The sequence below is a fragment of the Cynocephalus volans genome, chromosome 11, assembly GCF_027409185.1.
Source record: "Cynocephalus volans isolate mCynVol1 chromosome 11, mCynVol1.pri, whole genome shotgun sequence".
Lineage (NCBI taxonomy): Eukaryota > Metazoa > Chordata > Mammalia > Dermoptera > Cynocephalidae > Cynocephalus > Cynocephalus volans.
The window spans coordinates 10,761,514-10,781,964 of record NC_084470.1 but is presented as its reverse complement, the minus strand read 5'-3'; the positions used below and the strand labels follow the sequence as shown (position 1 = coordinate 10,781,964).

Below are 20,451 nucleotides of genomic sequence, written 5' to 3'. Positions count from 1 at the left end.
CTCCACTGTTTACCTTTGCCTCCAACTCTTCATAGAGAGCATAGTTGACCCAAAGATATATGTAGCGCTTCCAGTGCCTCTTCTCCTGAATGGGTGGGACGTTGGCAATGGCTCTTTCATAGACTTCTCGCACAGTTTCAGCTTCTGCATCGCTTTCCACCAAGCGCAAGTAATCAAACCATGCATCATAATTGTGTGGATTAGCCTAGAAAGACAGCCAGCTTAATAAATAAATACAAAACAAGAGCTACACTTGCTAAGCTACGTGAGCTGAAAGAAGGCACCAAACTGACTTTCCACAACTTAGCAACTTTTTTCCTAGATTTTACGTTATCTCATTTAAAAAATACTATTCCTGAGATTATATACATAGAAAAGAAAAAGGAATACAGAAGATAGATTATTGGCCAGGTGTTCCACAGTAAGGCTGCATTCATCTACAGCCATCATTCCCAAGATAATTACTCAATAATTAGATGCCTATTCTTATAAATGTGTTTGTTTAAGTACGTGACTACATATCATTACGTCTATAATAAAATCACAACAGAATATGTCATGCACACAATTGTGAAACCTTCCCTTTCAATTAATAGTAATTTATTTTGACCATACTTGGTCCTTTGCTTGGAGATACCTTAATCAACCTGATTAAGCATTTTTAAATACACAGTGGAATAAGTGAAGGAAATGTTATCTCTGAACTATAATCAAAACAGTACATTACACATAAAGAGATGAGAATGGAACCATATCTACCACGTATCTTTTTTTCAGGCAGCTAAGCTAAAAGGTGACATACAAACCATCTTCTTTCAAAAATGAGCTCAAAGAGATTCCACATTTCTTTTGCTCAAGTTCAACATACAGTCAGCAATCAACAGAATGGCTTTCAACATGTGTGGGCAAAGCAAATCCAAGTGTGTTTGCTTGTCTTTTCTATCAGCCTACTTGTCTGAAATAGCTGCCAGTTCACCACAGTCGCATCATCAAAAGAGCAGTCCTGCTGTCGGTCATTTCACTGTAGCTAGTGTTAATCAGTACAGCCTAGTCATCTGCAGAGTTAGCCGTCTACATCAGCACTCACTTTTACTTCTTCCTCATACTGAAATCTCCGTTTGCTCACGATGATGTCCTCGATGCCCCGCCTGTCGCCAAACTTCTTCTCAAAGATGGTATAATTTTTAAAGAGTTCTTGGGCCTCTTGTTTTGAAATTCTATCCAGCGCATATTTGTAGATCACTCGTACCCTTTCAAACTAAAAGCAGACAGGTTAATTACCTTCCACCACACAATATTCTCACTCTAGTTGAAATGTGGAGAGTAACTGCAACACAAAATAATACTTGTTAGATTTTGAGTCTTCAAAATGCCCAAAATAAGACTTCTCTTCTCTCTTTTGTTGAAGGCATTACTGGAAGGAGGGACTGACACTCTTCTTTGAGTTCCACATGTAATACTGTCTACTCAACATTGCCAGCTGGATATCTACTGCACATCTCAACAATCAGGTCCAAATCTGAGCTTCATTTTCTCCCCACCAAACCCAGGCCTTCCCCAGTCTTCCTAATCTTAGTAGGCAACAACTTCGGTCACATACTTGCTCACGCCAAAAAGCCCAGGAATCCTCCTTCATTCCTCTCCTTCTCTCATTCCCCACGTTCACTCCTTCGACATGCCCTGCCGTTTCTACCTCTTCAACAAAGCCCTTCACTTCTCGTCATCCCTGCTGCTAACCCCTCTCCATTGCTTACCTGGACTGAAAATTTCAAACATCTCCCCTCTTGTCTCCTCTTGGTTCAACTTCTGCTAACCCCCTAGTACATTCTTCATGAATTAGCCAGAGGAGTCTCTTTAAAATATAAATACAAACCATATCCAATCATTCTCCCACTTCAAACCCTTCAGTGCTTCCCCCTGGCCTTAGAGCAGAATCTGAACTTCCTACCATGATCTGTGCAAGGCCTTGTATTTGGAAGGACCTCAGCCTACCTCTCAATTCTGTATTATATGAGCTACTTTAAAGGATTATCTTCCATGTCTACTACGGAATAAAACAACTGATTTATTTGTGGGGCAATCCCTGTTTTCATTCTAAATTCTGTCCAGTGAGGGTGTTTGGCTTTTTATTTCCCAGGTTTATTACCTGTAAAGCCCCTTCATCAGGATGCCAAATGACTCACTCTCAGTTTATAACTCAGATTTAAAGGCTTAATTTTCAAACAAAGGATAACAAAATTACAACAGTTAACAATACAATTTATAATCACTCAACTCCCAATCTGCAGCTCACCCACAAATGCATGCTGTTTTTTGTGAAAAATTGTGTTTTTGTATTTTGAAGACACTTTCTCCAAGCATAAATTAAAAAAATAGAAACAAACTCATGGTGCATAAGATATAATCTTTTGTAAGTTGTTTTGCAATGTAATCGAGTTCTTTCAGTATACTTACTTCTTTCTGATTTTCTTCAAATTTGGCAAAGGCAACATAAAGGTGTTCATCCATATGCTCGTCTCCGAAGAATTCGACAGCTCTCTCATACACTTTCCGTGCGTGGGCAAAATAAGCATGTTTTTCTTCAAAGCGGGCATACTTGATCCAGTTCTTAACATCAGGGTGCACGAGGACAAGTGTGGGGGAATTAAGGAACTACCAGGCAAGACAACATGGCTTAAAAAAACAATAAATCAATAAACACCAAAACCATACCAAACCCCAAAACAATTCACACTACAACTCCAGGGGGGATAAACCACACAAAGGTGCAGAAGGAAACCGTGGCCTCCGTGAGGGCAGGGCCATGCCAAGTATGTGAATTTGTAAATATGGAATCTGTAAATAATGAGGATGAACTGTATTTCAGTTTGTAAAAGTGCTTTGACATGTATCATCTAATCTTGACAATCAGCCCCCCATAGGTATCTTTATTCTTGTTTAAAGTAGAGGACACCAAGGTTCATAGGAGATAAATGACTCTCTGAAGGCAACAGTTAGTAAACAGTAAACTTTTGGAAGAAATCTAGTAACAGTGCTAATGACCAGCACAAACCTAGAAAAACAGGACTGGCTATAGCAGCCAGGGCCTTAGTATATCATTTTCCACAAGGAACAACTATATTAATGCTAAAATATAAGTAAACCCAAAGACTTACTGCAAAAGACTCAAACTATTAACCAGACCACAGATTCTCATTTTGATCAATCTACTTCCCCACAAAATATATACGTGATGCTGATGAAACCTGCACTCTTGACTTCTAGCCTAACATTAATCACTACGTGTCCCGACCATGACAACAGGTCCACGGGAGGAACAGCACCCAGGACAATAATGGCACCCCTCAAATCTCATCCAAAGGATATATCGTTCATAAATGGTGCGGGCCCGATCCACCTCTTTGTATCTCAGCTCGAAGTTGATGTAAGAATGCCAGGCTTGCTCCTCAGGCTGCCACTCCATCCAGCGCTCAAACACCTGCCGGGCACCAGCAATGTTTCCCAACATCTCCTCCATGTATGTGTACTTGTACCTTTAACAAAATCAACCAGATGCATCTGTTGTGGTCAAAATGATTTAGGGAAAAAATTATCTTTGGCAATTTGTCGTTCTTTTGTCAAATGGGAAGATTTAATAAAGATTTATCTTTCCTAAAGGTTAAATCAAACATGTTTTTATATTGAAAAACAATTCTGAAAAAGGATGACTCACTGGGGAAAAAAAATGTTTTTTTTCCTTAAAAATTACGTAGTTTGATAAGTTTCTATGCATAAAAGATTGCATTCAAAGTTTTACTTTTGATTACATAGCTACTTAACTTATGATTATAACTAACTAGACTATGAGACATTAAAAAACACTTTGTTTAAAGAAAAAGTAGAATGTAAAATTAAATATGTGCAATGATTATATCTATGTAAATAAAATACACAAAAATGTGGAATTTTCAGTCTACAAAAGTCTGTTTTGTTAGATCAAAAACTTACCAGAACTGGTTGACTCGTGGCAGAGTTGTAATGGCCCTGTCCCAGATATTTCGGGCATGGTTGACCTGGCGATTCTTCATTTCCATTTCTGCATATTTCAGCCAGAGTGTAATATTTCGATAGTCTACATCTAAAGCACGCTCGTATATGGATCGAGCCCTTCAGAAGCAAGATTTGGAGGTCATCAAAAGCAGTATGTACAATGCACGCAGCAGTTATTTCAACTAACTGCCATGTCTTGCTATTCTATTTAAAGTCTAGCATGAACCAGGTTCTGCACAGGTAACAGAGTGGAAGCAATGAAATGACTGGTGAGGTAAAAAACTTCAGAATTGAGAACTTGTGAAGTCCCAGTTTACGAGGCCAATGCTGGTGGGGAGACATGCTCATTCCAGGCAGAGAAGAGCCCAGTGTACACAGTAAGGGGACATGATGTGTTCAGGGAGTGACAAGTACACAGGCACAGTGAGGGCAGGGGGTAAGAGGGGAGAATGCAGAAAGGCTGGACAACAGGAAGGGCGAGGTCACAATTTTTTTGTTGGCCATTGGTTTTCTGCTGAACACTTTATTTTAAAAATCTCAACATACAGAAAGCAGATGAAACTGTGCTTCTCTGGCTATGGAGTGTTTGCTGGTGGCAAGACCCACTTACGGAGCCTCTTCTCCCCCCTCCCCAGGACTATTCTACCACAGTGCCCCTGAGGCCCCTCAAAGGAACCCTAGGGTTCCATGGAACAAAAGGTGAAAATTACTACCAGAGGCACGCTTTTTTACTTGTGCTTTAACTTTTTCTATTTTTTCTAACTTATGACATCTTTATATACAAAATTACACTCTTAGTAATCCTACCTTTGAATCTCCTTCAGACTTTCTTCCCATTGTGCGTATTTTATCCAGTTACTAATCACAGTCCTGTTTTTTCTTATGTTATCTTCAAAAGTCTGGAAGAAGGCAAAAAGGATCAAACTAAAGGAAAAATGACTAAAAATGGCATCATCCTTTGCCTATCATAAGCCTTGTTCATTTTGTTCTTAAGAGAAATTACATCCTGATATCCTTGAGGAATAAGAAACCCACCACACAGGTTATAATCACAAGTGTTTCTTTAAAATCTTAACTATAAACAAAGAGAAAAATTAGATATAAAGAATTATTAGCAGAATTGTTGATATTTTCTTTTGTTGCCCATGACAATGAACTGACACTTTAATATACTCCATACTCGTTCCTAATAAAAAAATGTTTGTGAATGTTACCTACAAGTCCTCTCAGTAATTCTCAGAACTTCATACATACTTATTGAGAATAACAAATCAGGACATACAACGGGATTAGTGGTTTACAATAATCCCACATTCTAGAGTGAGGAGGTCAAATCAGATCCCAAAGTCTTCTCATGATTCTTTCCCAGGTCACAACTCTTTGCACAGAAGGTGACATAGACGGAAGAACACTATGCAGCCCTGCTAAATTTCAACCCCTCTTCCAGTCCCAGTTGTTCCACTTGTAAAACTTCTACCCGTCTTTGATTCAGCCCCCAAAATTATGTCTCTGGTAGATTTGACTTCTTCATAGTTTAAGCAGACAACTCATGCAAGTTTTATACAGTTCGGCAAAATGCAATTATCTGATAACTAGAAGATATATTATTTATGTGCCTAGAAACACTAACCTCATCTTACCTTGCAGACTCTAACCAATGAGGGACTTTTCAAACTTTAACCTATAAATTCTTAACAATTAATAGACTGAAAGATATCACCCCTACTGACCTTCCTTTTCCTTAGTTTGTAATCATTTAATTCTTCTTCATCTGTGATCTTCTGCTGAGGTGGAGGTGGAAGCAGCTCAAGTTCTCTTTCTTTAGCTTCTCTTAAGAGTTGTTCTGCAGTTATCTGTACTTCAGCCGGGGCTTTGTTTTTCACCTGTTAAGAAAGGAGACATTTTTATGTCTGATATATGCTCTTCGCACAAGGTTTAAGAAACAAACACACACTTTTTAGGATGTGAACTTCAAAAGTATTATCACAAGACGACCTCTTTGTATGACATGTTCTCATTTCTCCATGAGACCGAATAGACAAAATACTATGTTTTCTAACTTATACATGGTTTGTATTTCAAAGCCATAGGTAAAAGTGTCAAGAGAAAAAGGTGGCAAAAATAGCGGCAGGTTTTCTTTTTTGATGACTATAATAACAAACACTGAGGCTGTCCAGGTAAAATTCTTACCAGACGTTTTGTTTTATCACGATGTGTACCACATCTTATCCAGCATTCCAACCTCTACTTAGAGAATTCTTCAACTTATTTTAATGCCCCTAGTGGACGACTGAGTTTGGTTTTTCATGGCATTTCAAGTCAAAGAAAATATTCAATAAGTTCCCGTCATTAGACCATAAGCTTCTGGAGGGCGTAGAGCTGTGCTGTCCAACACAGATGCAACAAGTCACATGTGGTGAGTCCAAATTAAGATGGGCTGTAAGCGTACAATACATACTGGTTTTCATGACTTAGCATGAAAAGAAGAATAAACTACCTCACTAAATTTTTTACATTAATTACATGTTAAAATAATAATATTTTGGATACATCAGGTTAAATATATTATTAAAATTAATGTCACTTGTTTTCTGTTTCACTTTGTGTTTGCTTTTTAAGGCAGCTATGAAAAATTTAAAATTACAACCCATTGTATTTCTATTGGACCAGTGGTATCCAATAAAAGTTTATGGAATTGAATTATAAGAAATATTATTTAATGCGATGTGTGGAGTAATGATGATAGTGCACATTTAATGTGCACTAAGTGCCCCGCAGTGTTAAGTGCTTTATATGCGTTCCTCTGGCCATCACGTAAATGGATACATAAAGGTCAAGCTCAAAAGAGCCACCTGCGCTTGAGAAACAGACGAGAGGAAGACTACCTGTAACGTTTTAGGCCAAAGCCTGCCACATATTATGCACTTGGTAAGCATCAACCATTGATGGGTATATCAGATAATGTCTATTATTTAATTAACGTAAACTACGCCATTTCACAATCCCTGTAACCTACTCTCGTTCCCTCCACTATCAGGTAGGCTAACTCCAATCCCGCCTTCAAGGCTCGGCTTAAATGTCACTTCCTCAGCAAAGTTTACTATAAAGACCCCTCAGCAACCCCATTTATTGTCGCCCACGGCGTATTCTACGTTGACTCAGTAACATCTCGCCATGTGGCCGTTTTGCACTTGCTCGGGTTCTGAGTACCTGAGAGCGTAGCTTCCCAGCGCCTAGCGCAGAGCCTGGCTCGCTCAATCTTCGCTGAATGGCCCCACGACTCCTCCCGCAAAACCCCCTCCCCAAAACCCCAGAACCCAGAACCCAGGCCGCGCCGACGCGGGCCGTGCTCCGGGGTCGAGAGCCTGCGCCCCCTCCGGCTGGCCCTGCCTCTCCCTGTCCCCCTCGGCCCCGCACGCGGTGAACCCGCCCCAGACGACACAGTCTCCAGCCCCGGGCACCACCACGGCTGCGGCTGGGGGAAGCCCTTCTCCTAGTCCTCTTCCTGCCAGGCCCCTCGCTGTCGCCTACCTTGGCGACTTTGGGAATCCGCTGTTTCCCAGCCGCGGTGGAGGCCGCCATGTCTGCAGCAGCGGATCCCCGGGAGACCCGCCTCCCCTCTCCCGGACTCTAGAAACTCGCTGGGAGGGATCGTTTGTGCCCCAAAGCTTTCCCACAACAAGCGGGCTCCCGGAACCGGAAGTGGAAGTACTTGGACTGACCTTTGACCTCCTGCACGCACCGTAACGTAGCAGCGTCGTTTCCGTGGTAACGTGGTAACTGTCCTCCTTGGAAAAGTTGGTCCAGCGCGGCGTCCTGGAGTTGCGGTTGAGGTGGGTCCCACAGGGACGTGGGTACTGGGTCCAGGGGGTCACGGGCGCGTCCTCAGGTCAGTCTCCGGGACTGGGATCACCATGCGAGGACGGGTGGATCCGTCGAGCCGTGGCTTCCTGCGAGGGGAGAAGGAACCAGGCTCCGGTCTGTAGGCCCGAGGACAGGGAAAGAGAGGCGGGCGGCGGAACGACCATTCCCGGCATGCCAGGGCCGAGCCGCCGCGCTTCTAGGCTGCCGGGCGCCGCGTTGCTCTCTAGGCTTTGGAGTCTCTGAGGTCCGCTCGCTTCGTTTCTTTTCTTTCTTTCTTTCTTTTTTTAGGTTCAGACAGTTTTACAGTTTAATTATTTAAAATTTTCCATATCTTGACAAAGATACACAAAAGTATGGAAACTTATTTATTGGCCAAACTTTGTTTATGCAGCAGAACTCACTTACATCCCTGGGTTTGAATCATATTATTTCCTCTTCCTTCCATTTACTCATGGGAATCTGCCTCTAATCACCCTGTGCTGGATCAGACTATCCCCAGGAGAGAATGTCGTCCAGTACTCCCATACCACATTTACAATGACCGTATGAAAATTGATTTAATGTCCCATTTTGTGGGTATTGTAACCAAACTGGCTTGTCATCTCAGATTAATAGTGGACTGATTTTTCTCTTTTTGGGACAGGATTAAAAAATGTCAACACTCACTTCCCCGAGAGGGAAGGTGGAAGTGGTTCATTGCCGGAGAACAGAGTCACAGGATATTAACTGTATTAAAAGCCTCATTCGAAAATTTACCGAGAAGCTGTTTGGGAGGCTTAATATCATCTATCTTCTGTAAGTACATAGCTAAGTAAGTTCAAGAACGTTTATCAGTTTTATCGCATACCAGGAAGGGGTCCCACTCCTTTGTCCTTATGGGGCTTACAGTGAGGGTATGGGCAGCTCACTGCACAGTGAATAAATGTGTAGCAAGAAATCTACGGGAACAGCCAGTCTCTATGTCCTGTAACAACATGCAAATCGAAAGGGTTCCTTGTGGGTTTTGGATTCAAGCAAACTTGGATTCAAATCTCAACTGCCCCTTGGAGTCACTTGGGACAAGTTAATAATATTAGCTACCAGATTTTATAAAATAACTTTGTAAATTATTTTATGTCAGGCTTTCTGTTTTGCTAGTATTTACTACCATATCCACTTTGCAGATGAGGACGGGAGACCTGCCCAAGGTCAAGGAGTAAGTGGCGGAAGGAACCTGGATTTGCTCTCAACCACTGTTGAATAAATGTTAAAATGTTCTTCAAACTTTAAAATATGCATAGATTTTTTTCTTAAAAGATCTTGTTTTCTCCCTGTATTGTTTGTTTATAGACCTTCTTACACCAGAGTATAAATATCCTTTAATCTGTTCTTCATTATTTTTATTGAAAATATGAGATAGCCCAGTATTTTGGATATCATAAAGCTTTATATCAAATACAATTGAAATATTTAAACCAAGGCCAGCCTAAGACATTAAAATTTGTAGTTTCTGATCACCACACTGATGAATTAATATAAACTGGCACAATTTTACTGGAGGGCAGTAGGGCAATATGTATAAAATACTTTAAAAATATGTGTACCAATGAAACGATTTCATTTTTTGGTATTATGGTGTACTAAATACCTTAATGATGTTTGCTGGATAGAAACTACTAAATTGTTGATATGTACACAAATGCAAAAGTTAAGGACTGTGCAGAGAACATTATCAAATTGAAATCAGAAACTTCACAAGATGAACAGGAACCAATACCAGCTTTCTCCTTGAGGATTTTTGCCACATTTTAGAAACCTCATGTGTCTGTTTTGACAGCTTTACAAAAACAGAGGATATTTACTCCCTCCAACTCAAGCAGGAAGTATGAGATCTCTTTGTATAAGACTGAGATGTTCATCGTAAGAATAAATAAGATAAAAACCTACTGCGTAAAAATGGACAGTAAGGAAACTAGCATGTTTCAACCTTGGCGTGGAATGGAAGGAGATAAAATCTTCCCTGAGAATTCACAAGCACAGGTTGATTTGAGATCCATGTTAATTACCTGTGTGGTCCCAAAAAACTTCAAGTGGAGAATTTAATTAAAAATAGTCACAGGTTAGAAGTGTGGACAGGAGACTGGCTGAAATAAATGCAAATCACATCTGAAAGGGTGCAGTTTCAACTCATACTCCAAATAATACCCGCAGATGGAGGCCCAGGGAACATGAGCTCACAGTGAAAGATCACAAATACACAAAGAAATATACAACATTAATAGGAAGCAACAGCAACAAGAATTATACAGCAGAATCAGATTCTCAAAGACTTTAGATATTGTTAGACAGTGGATATAAAATAACTATGTTCACTATGTCTGAAATGAAAAGATAACTTCAAAAAGATGATCAAGGAATAAAAAGACCCTAGAAATGAAAAATAATGTTTGAACAAAAGTCAAAAGACCATCTAGAAATGAAAATATAGTTGAAATTTAAAGCTCAGTGGATGAATTAAACATCATCATAGACACAGTTGAAGACAGAAGTAATGAGCTGCAGAATCAATATCAATAAATTCTATCAGCACAGAGACAGAAATAAAAAATATGAGTGGAAGACTGAATGTATTAAGTCTAATCAGACTTCTAGAAGGAGATAATAGGAAGTAGAGTCAATATTTGAAAGGAAAATGGCTGAGAATTTTCCAGAGTTGTTGAAAAGTACTAATTCTTAGACTTAGAAAACTCGAATTCCAAACAGGATAAATGCACAGAGAATCCACAACTAAACACATCATAATGAAACAGCAAAACACCACAGCTAAAAGGTTCTGAAAAACAATCAGAGAGAAAAGACAAATTACCTGCAAAGAACTAAAGGTTAGACTAATAGATGATTTCTTACTAGCAACAATGGTAGCCAGAAGATAGTAGAATGTCTTCAATATTGGAGAAAAAATAACATCAACTTAGAATTGTATACTCAGTGAAACAATTTTTCAAGACCTAGGAGAAATGAGTGAATTTTCAGACCAAAAAAATAGTAAGATAGTTTACCAGTAGACTCTGAATAAAGGAAATACCTCAGAATATGCTCTAAGGAGAAGGAAGAATGATCTCAGCTGGAAACCCCAAGACGCAAGAAGGTATGTAAACAAAAGTATGGGCAAATATGTGGGTAAATTAAGAAAAAATATGTATAAAAACAATATTATTGATAATGACTATCTGTGATATATAATTAGTAAGTTAGAATGAAAATACAGGGCAAAAACAGCATATTGGTTGGAGGAGCATGATCAGAATGAAAGTTTTCCTAAGGTTTTATTCAAGTGGAAGTGTGGTAGGTAGTATACAAAGATGTTTCCCCACTTCACCGTGAACCACACATTCTGGCATTTACTCCTGAGTTTAGTCTCTTCTCACACTAAATCAGGGCTGGCCCTGTGTAGCCAGTAGAAAGCAGCAGAAGTGACACTATGACTTCAAATCGAAGTCATAGGAAGTCTCGCAACTTCCACTGGGTCTCTGGGAATGCTCCTTCTCAGAACCCAGATGCCATTCTGATTAAAGTTCAAGTCACATGGCTATATGCAGATGCTTTATGTACGTTTCACAGCCTCAACTGAGCTCCCAGCCAACAACCACCATCACCTGATAGCCATGTGAGTGGCCCGTTTTAGACATGGAATCTTCAGATGACTGCAGTTATACCCATCGTCTGACTGACATCACATGCAAGACCCCAAGCAAAAACTGCTCAAACCAAGTCAACCCACAGAACCATTGGAGAAAGACGTTGTTAGGCATATATATATTAGCATGGTTATGATAATCATTAAAAAGTAGGCATAGAGATTATAACTTCTGATCTATAGAAGGGAAAATGGAATGAGAAATTTAAAAAACCTGAATCTAAAAGAAGGCAAGAAAGGAGAAAGAAAAAAAAAAACCCAAAAAAACATTAAGTGTGGGATATATTTAAATTACATAATAAGAAGATAGGAAAACTTTCATTATATTAGTAATCACCACAAATGTATTTGGGTAAAATTCTTTAGTTAATATATTGATTGTCTAAAAATAAATCAAAATCGTTAACAGTCATATTTTATCTATAAGGGACACACCTAAGATATAAAAGTACAGAAAGATTTAAAGTCAAAGTATTGGGAAGAAAGATATGCCAACAAAAATCTCATCAAAAAAAGGGGGTGGGGGTAGTATTGCTATTTCAATAGCAGACAAAATATACTTTAGAGCAAAAAGCACCACTGCAGATAAAGAGGGTCCCTATATAATGATAAAAGGTTTAGTTCTTGAGGGAGTTATGACAGCTTTAAACTTATGAATATATGTTCCTAATGACACGGTCCCAAAATATATAAAGCTAAAATCAATAAAACCAAAAGATGAAATAGAGATACCATCATAATGGGAGATTTTGATGTACTTCTCTTAATAAATGGGATATCAAGCAACTGAAAATCAGTGACAATATAAAAGATTTCAACAACAGTGCAATCAGAAACTTGATCAAATGGACAAATGCACAGTACTTCATGTACATGTATTGGAGAATACAAAATTTTGTCCGGTATACATGGAAATGTGCATAAAAACTGACTCTCATAGGCCATAACTCAGGCTTAACAAATTTCAGTGCTTAGTATCACATATAACATATTCTTTGACCACGATGCAATGGAGTTAGAAATCAATCACAAAAAGATAATTAGGAAACCCCTGCATGTTTGAAAATTTTAAACCTTCAAAAAATTTCAACCTTCAAGAAAAGATAAGTCTGGAGAAATAGAAACCAAACTGTTGGCACAGATTGGTTATCTATGGGAGGTGGTATTAAAGGTGATTTTTCCAATTATTTTTTTTTCTTGTATTGTCTCATTTTGTCTGCATTGACAGTGTGTTTCTTTGTGATAAAAACGTAACTGGGAAACATCTATAGCTTTCTTTGTATTCTCTCATTGTCTCTCCTCTTCTTCAGTTGCATGCTTTCTTCTCCCCTATTCTCCTCAATAAGGAAAATGGGTAACTCCTGCCTTCTTTTTTTCTTGAGGGAATCTTTAAATTTTTTTCCTTCCAAGTTAGGAAACCAGTAGATTTCATTTTGCTGAGAAAATGAAAAGTGCATTTTAATTTATCTGCAAATGGTTCTCCATATGCTGAACTATATACTTTCTCTAAGTCATAGCTCTTGCTGTCTTGGTAGGACATAGGACAGGGCAGCAGTTGGTTGGGGTCATCAAGACAACCACCAGAATAAGAGATGGAAGTCCTGCTTCTCTCTCTCTTTTTTTTTTTTTTTGCTTAATTAACTCGCTGGGTTGCCTTAGCTTAAGCAGGACCCCTCAGAGTCTCCATTTTTGCAGCTGGATCAAGTGATATCTGAGATGCTCAGATTCCATATGAATCAATTAGCTGAGGGACAGGGCTCAGGATTTTGAGAAATTGCTTCTTAAGAATGCTGATAGGGATGGAGCTAAACTCTTAGCTTTGCTACTGTGCCTGTTTGGAGGTAACCAGCTCCTCATCCCAGTTAGCCTAGAACTTTTCTCCTTTTAGCACTGAGAGTCCTATATTGTGTACACTCCTTCAGTCCTGGGCAAAGAGGGACAAGTGGCCACTCTAACTGTACACATTTAGGCCAACACAGTAGTATTAGCAATATGGAGAGGATAGGGAAAACTGCCCTCAAATATATTTCCGAGCCTATCTCCAAGGGACAGGTATTAGACACTTAATATCATAAATATAACACCTTTCTAATGAAGTGCAATTTTAAATAAAAATTTAGTTGATGGCACCAGATGTCCTGAAAGATCTTGCCCAAAGTTGCTGCAACATCCTTCCCACCTTTGCAGCAGCCGCTGAGCTCCAGCGGCCAGAGGAGGGAGAGAATGACATGTCCTCGTCTCACTTTTGCTGATCTTGATCATGTCTGCAATTTTAATCGTTTCCACAGAGAAAAGGCAAACCTTGCTATTACCCTCTGCAATGACAAGGAGGAGATCATGGCCCAGGCCACCTTCCTGGACTATCCCAACTGGAATGTTGCCAAGCAGGATGACTGGGTGTCAGTATTCCGGGAGCTTGACAATGAAATCCCATGCACAGTAAGAACTTATGTGTAACGCTTATTAGAACAGCTTTAATTGTGAAGTCCTGTGTTTGCAATGATGTCCTTTCAGTTTTGGGGCTGAGCAGAAAGTATGTATATGATACCTTGATAGTTAAAAATGAAGTTGGCTGGTGAGGAAAGGAGGGTGGAGAGCGAGAGGCCTGAGGGGACAGACATGAGTAGGTAGGGGGCAAATCAGCCAGCTGCTGGCAAGGCCCAGACATGTTCAGCTAATAAGGGCTCAGAGCAGGAATTAAGGGGAGTGTCAGATGTGTCCCAGGTCTCACGTCGTTCTATGGGCTTCGGTGTCTGAAGTCTTTGATATGCTCAGTTGGTACCTGCCAGCTACACATTTGCCCTTGTAATCATGACAACAGAGCATCAGACTTAAGTCACACTCTACAATTTTCAGCATGCCCTTGTAGACTCTGGTTTATTTGATGCCTTCTAGCTGCGGGCACATGACAACCTGTCGGCTAACGGGAGCTAGGTTAGTATTTCCTAGGAGTCTGGCCCGGGTACCTGGTGCCAAGTCTGAGCTTTCCCTGCACACAGCCTGCCAGAGCCAGGCCAAAGACAAGCCCCAGTTTATGTGGAGAGCCAGAGGCTGCAACTCTGGGCAGCACCCTCTCGTGTCAGGGGAATTCAGTGGTATGTCCCTAGAGCCTGGATGTAAGAAAAAGTGCGGATGCCAACCGAGTACATGAGTGAATTCACCCCTCTTTCGTGGTGTGCATGCGTGTGCATACATGTATGCCCCTGGGCAAATTCTTCAGCATCTGTTCAGCTGGATGGAGCCTTCCCCTCACCTTCTGTTTTCTCTCTTACCCCTGCCATCCTGTATACCCAGTGATCATTGTCAAAAAAGCTATCCCAAGTTCAGAAATAGACCAAAAAGATTCTCTCAGTCGATGCTTGTACCTTTGATTGACTTTCTGTTGACTGGGTATTTTACAGTTCTGTAGGAAGAACTATTGCAGATTTTTGTCCATTTGAGATGTCAGTAATTCCTGTCTGGTGAAAGAGCTAACCTCAAAGGTTATGGTTTATGGCCCCGTGAGATGTGAACCATTTTGTATCTACCCCAGCAATCTTGTTCTTACATTCCCTTATTAAGTCACCTGAAGTATCCACTCCTCAAGTGCAAGGAATCATTTTTCATCATCTCACTTGTTGCCTCATTAATTGATGAGTTGAAGTTGAATAAATATCTGACAAGTGTTTATTTTATGTCTGCATTAGGGCCATGATATTTGCCTTTTTGAAAATTATAAATTGTAATTATGAGTGATAAATTATTCATAACTTCTTTTCCCCTTTGTTTCTTTTTTTTCTCTTAAGATTAGTTCTTTTTAAACTACTTCTTACAACAGTGTAGAGCCAGGCTGTTCAATATGGTAGCCACCAGCTATAGGTAGCTGTTAAGCACTTGAAATGTGGCTAGTCTGAATTGAGATCTGCTGTAAGGATAAAATATACACCAAATTTCAAATACTTGGTAGGAAAGAAAAATAGTGTAAAATATCCTGAACAATTTTTTATATTGATTACTTGTTAAAATGATAATTTGAATATATTAAATTAAATTATATTAAAAATTAATTTCACCCCTTTATCTTTCTTCTTTTTTAATGTATCTATTAGAAAATTTAAAATTTCATTTGTGGCTTGCATTATTTTTCTATTGTGCAGCACTGGTATAGAGCCTTAAGGCTTATTACATTTCCCAGTAGTATTTGCAACTGACGTGATGATTTGTATTTTAAAGCTAAAGAATAATCTAGAATTGTAATATTTCTGAAGGAGAAAAAGATTTGGAAGACAAATCAAGCAAATCATAAACCATGTGCTTCTAAGGCTAGTCCTATTCAAAACATAAAGCAAATGTTGGTAAGATTGTTATAGGATTAAATGAGTTAATATATAGAATGTGATTAAAATCATGTCGTTGTTGTTGTTATCTAGACTTTGGGGTTTGTGTATTTGCCTTTTGAGAGTTTTCAAGCAGGTAAATCAAACTGCTGATTCTTCTCCGACCATTTTATGCACAGCCCAATTCCTTCTGAGTGCTTCTGAGTCACACCCCATTTAACAAGATTGGAGACGAGGCATACAGACACCTACAATTGGTAACCCAAGCCCATCTAGAAAATTACAGAGAACGAGAACACAGACAGCGCTCCCGCTGCCCTGATCTAGGTACAAGAACTACCCTCAACAGGCAATGACCTCACATTTGCACTATTTCAAGAATCTGAAGATTCTCTCATAAACACAGGGGTAGCAAGTTGAGCGGACCAGTGTGTGGATATATAGAACTATTTGTTTAGGCCACTAAGAAAGTCTTCAGAAATATGGGACAAGGTTCTTTAACAACTTGGAAGATTTAACCTGAAAGTCCTATTAGTATCTTGCTACTTTGTTTTCATCTCCTAGGTTTTCTGGATCTCAGGAGTAATATTTGATTCTGACTCTGGAAATGTAGAACAAAACAAGCCATTGGATTCATAATGTGGCATTTACCTTCCATCCTTTAAATTCGTAAGAGAATCTTTCCCTCCTGTCGCATGAATAGAGCAGCAGCTGCTGACTCGAGAGCCTCAGGAAAAGGGGGATTGTCTTTCACTTGGTATAGACACCCTGAGGACAAGGCTACTGAGTTAATAATCGATTTCACTCTCCTATAGGCTCTTCCCTGCCCACAGCCCATCTGTGAGAGCAGGAGGAAGGGCCAGGTGGTCTGGACTCATTTATGAACACTGTTTCCTTAAATAATTCTTATCTAGGAGGACAGAAGGCCATGAAGAGAGTCAGTGAGATGGCTCGAATGCTGCCTGGGTGTCTCATCACTTAGACATAAAATATCACCCACATATGCCAGGAGCTCTGTGTCTATGGCTGCTCTGAAACCCTCCTCCCACCCTGCCCTGCCCTAGCCTGAATGCTGACTCAGCCTTTAATCTGTGTTCTCTTTCCTCCTGCAGCCTCTGAATACGTTGTTCATGCACCTCTTTGCAGCCGTGGATGAGTTTTCTGTTGGCTGTTGCAAGGAGATTATTCGGTAAGTGGACAGGCTTTGCAGTGGTGAACATGAGAGAGACCCTGTGGATAGTTTTGAAATATTTTTAAAATGATGTGAAATGTGGGGAGGGGGGATTTGATTTGCTTGTAATTTGTGGTGATATTAAAGCATTTACTTTGAATAGCAGTGGTATTTCTGAAAGAAAATGATCTAATTCTTTGAGTCCATTCTCTGTTCAGTGTGCATCTCTAACTGCTCTCATTTGAGGCAAACAGGTGGTGCAGTCATTTAAAGAAATTAATTTAGGGGAGAGTGGGGAAAAGTAAAGTCACAAGCTTGAATGTTTCTAAAAATAGTTTTCCTCAATCTTATCTTTAGAAATGTTGACTAACATGACAGACTGAAAAAGCTTTCTGAATAAGAGTTTACATCAAAATATGCTCAGCAGAGCTACTGAGTCGTAGTGATGTGGCCCCGTCAGCCTGCACATTTGGGGTTGGTGGCCTCTGCTTTCACGTCACTTTGTAATGTCACCACAGAATGTCCAGATGCCAGGTCAAAGGTTAATATTAGCAGAAATCTGGTGTGTTGTATGAACATGGCACCCTTTATTCTCTCTGCCTCCATGGGACAGATAGAAAAGAGGCCCTTTTGGAATCAAGGGAAAAGTAGAGGGAGAAAAGAAATCACCTTGAAGATGTTCTTACCTTTGCAGGCAGGGAGCAAAGGAACCCATGTAGGTTTATGAACACGTCATTTTTTGAGCGACAGCATCTATCTCCATAAGGTGCCAGCTAATGGAAATGCTTTACTATTAACATCTGTCTCACATTCTCTTTCCTTGCCAGGACTGTGTTCAAGGCAGTGCCAGAACTGCACTTCATTTTTCTCATAGTGCCGTCCTTCATGAGCCTAGGTAAGGCCCATTCAGCCACCTCCTGTTCCCAATAGAATGGAAACTATATTTTCTTCTGAAGTCCCAAAGTTATTCCTTGATAAAATGAGGCCGAATTTCTTTATCTCTGTTATTTAGGCTCAACTCTTATAACCGTTTTTGACCAAGTGGGGAACGTTCCATGTCTGACAGATGAGGAGGACTTTGCAGTACATATATGTCACAGGCACAACCACTACCCTCGGCTGTACATCCGCAAAGCCAGGTACAGTTGGGGCAGTGCCTTGTGTAACCTAAGCTTCACTGAGACTGTGAAGAGTCTTTAAATTTAACAAGAGTCTTTATGTAAATTGCCAGTTTTTACTCTAAATGATGATAGCTTGGATTAAATTTTAAAAATATATATTTTAACATTTATTTGTACATATTTTGGGGTACAGTGTGTTGTTTTAATATGTGCATGTGATGTACATTGATTCACTTAGGGTAGACAGCATAGCTTTGTATCCATTAATCCACCACTTCCCCTCCCCCCCAGTCCCCCTTCTCACCCCGCCTCTGGTAACTGTTATTCTACTCTCTACTTCTATGAGAACTACCTTTTTTTAGCTTTCACATGTGAGTGAGATCATGTGGTGTTTTTATCTTTCTGTGTCTGGCTTCACTTAACACAATGGTCTCCAGTTCCGTCCATGTTGCTGCAAATGAGAGTATTTCATTTTTAAAAAATAACTGAATAGTATTCCATTGTGTATATATATAAAACACAGTTTTTTTATCCATTCATCTTTTGATGGGCATTTAGGTTGATTTCATCTCTTGGTTATTGTAAACAGTGCTGCAATGATCATGGGAGTGCAGGTGTCTCTTTGATTTCATTTCCTTTGGGAACATACCCATTGGTGGGATAGCTGGGTCATAGGGTAGTTGAATTTTTAGTTCTCTGAGGAAACTTTATACTGCTTTCTACGATGGCTGTACCAATTTCCATTCCCACCAACAACGTAGGAGAGCTCCCTTTTCTCCATGTCCTTGCCAGCATTTGTTATTTTCTGTTTTGTTGATAATAGCCATTCTAACTGGAGTGAGATGATATTTCATTGTGGTTTTAACTTGCGTTTCCCTGATGATTAGTCATGTTGAGTATTTTTTCATGTGGATTAGGTAATTTTTACAATACTCATAAGCATTACTTCATTTGGAGATGTTTACAGTTCCCCTTGATGGCATAAATTGCAAAATTAACTATCTGATGATACTCATTTTGTTCAACATGGCTGTAAAGTTATACATTTACTACTATGGGTTTCTGAAAACACACATTCCTGGTCCCATGCCAATAAACTAACTTTTAAATGAACAAACTTAAAAATGAATCTGCCTATTTACTTTTCCCAGTAAAACCCACCTATTTTCTGACATTCAGTGAATGAGGATGCTATTGATCCCAAAGAGGAATTTTCCAAATTGAAGGTCTTTACCATCAGTGTCCTGTGTGACTGCCCCAAATCGGACCATCTTGAGGAGAGGCCTGTGGCAGCTGGTGTTTTCCAAAGATAGCCACCACATCATTGTCCACCCTACTAGCTCCCCTGTGATGTGACCTTGCCATTCCTCTTATCAAGCCCTGGTGTCTTCATCTCTTCTGCCTGAAGCTGGGTTCATTGTGACTGCTTTGACCAGTGGAGCATGGCCGAAGAAATGCTCTGGGACTTGCGAGGCTGGGAATCTTCTGCCTGTTTCTCTTAGGATGCTTGCTCGGGAAGAAATCAGCCTCTGACTGCCCTGTGACTGCTGGGCTGGAGCGGCCACGTGTTGGTGCAGGGTCGATCGTCCAAGCTGGGCTCCTGCTGACAGTCTGCATGAACTGCTCGCTGTGTGAGTGAGCCATCATGACATCCAGCCCAGGCGACATCTGGCTGCAGCTGCATGAGAGACCCCAAGTGAGGACTGCCCAGCCGAGCCCTGCCAGAGTTCTGACTCATGAAATTATGAGCAAAATAGAAGGGCTGTTTTGAAATAAACATTCATTATGAAACCATATCACAAGGGCGGTTGCTTGGCTTATCAGTGAAGAATAGATTGTGTCTTCTTGGATTAACCACTGCCATATTTGATGAGTGCTGAATTTCTTCAGAAAAGTATTGAATTTAACTTTTTAAAAAGTGAGAGCCTCCTATTGACCAGACATGTAGTATTATGGCATCACCATTAAGAGTTTGCAATGCTGGCATCAGATGGATCTTGATTCTGATCTTGGTTCTACTCCTCACCAGATGGGTTAACTTGAAAAAGGAATTTGACTTCTCCAGGGCCCAGCTTCCTCTCTTTCAGTGGGTGTAAGCATATTGTCTATAGCATGGTATTGTTGTGATGATCGATGAGCTAATGAAAATCAAGCACTTAGCACACTTGTAAGTGCCCAAGAGATATTAAATATTATTATTACAAAGGGGCTTAGAGTAAAGTGGGGAAGAGAGACCCATGTACAATAAGTTAATGCTGTGTAGCTTAGAAGAGG

At 40.0% G+C, this 20,451-nt stretch overlaps 2 protein-coding genes across 4 annotated transcripts in view; one reads left to right on the top strand and one right to left on the bottom strand.

The window, feature by feature from the left end:
- The window catches only part of LOC134390402 (crooked neck-like protein 1), a 66,918-nt gene extending 59,203 nt beyond the window's left edge, over nucleotides 1-7,715 (bottom strand). For all 3 annotated transcript variants that reach the window (XM_063113699.1, XM_063113700.1, XM_063113698.1), the window contains exons 1-8: nucleotides 7,561-7,715; nucleotides 5,760-5,912; nucleotides 4,837-4,928; nucleotides 3,988-4,146; nucleotides 3,367-3,533; nucleotides 2,455-2,633; nucleotides 1,088-1,258; nucleotides 14-205 (exon numbers count right to left, since the gene is read on the bottom strand). In XM_063113699.1, coding sequence (XP_062969769.1) covers nucleotides 14-205; nucleotides 1,088-1,258; nucleotides 2,455-2,633; nucleotides 3,367-3,533; nucleotides 3,988-4,146; nucleotides 4,837-4,928; nucleotides 5,760-5,912; nucleotides 7,561-7,611 — 1,164 coding nt within the window. In that variant the 5' untranslated portion in view covers nucleotides 7,612-7,715. The remainder of the gene's footprint in view (nucleotides 1-13; nucleotides 206-1,087; nucleotides 1,259-2,454; nucleotides 2,634-3,366; nucleotides 3,534-3,987; nucleotides 4,147-4,836; nucleotides 4,929-5,759; nucleotides 5,913-7,560) is intronic.
- A 65-nt stretch (nucleotides 7,716-7,780) lies between these two features.
- Nucleotides 7,781-20,451, top strand: part of LOC134390401 (cilia- and flagella-associated protein 61-like) — a 222,856-nt gene continuing 210,185 nt past the window's right edge. Inside the window, 6 exon segments of the mRNA XM_063113697.1 lie at nucleotides 7,781-7,862; nucleotides 8,537-8,688; nucleotides 13,858-14,008; nucleotides 16,998-17,074; nucleotides 17,884-17,951; nucleotides 18,069-18,195. Of these exon segments, the coding sequence (XP_062969767.1) occupies nucleotides 8,546-8,688; nucleotides 13,858-14,008; nucleotides 16,998-17,074; nucleotides 17,884-17,951; nucleotides 18,069-18,195 (566 nt within the window). The 5' untranslated portion in view covers nucleotides 7,781-7,862; nucleotides 8,537-8,545.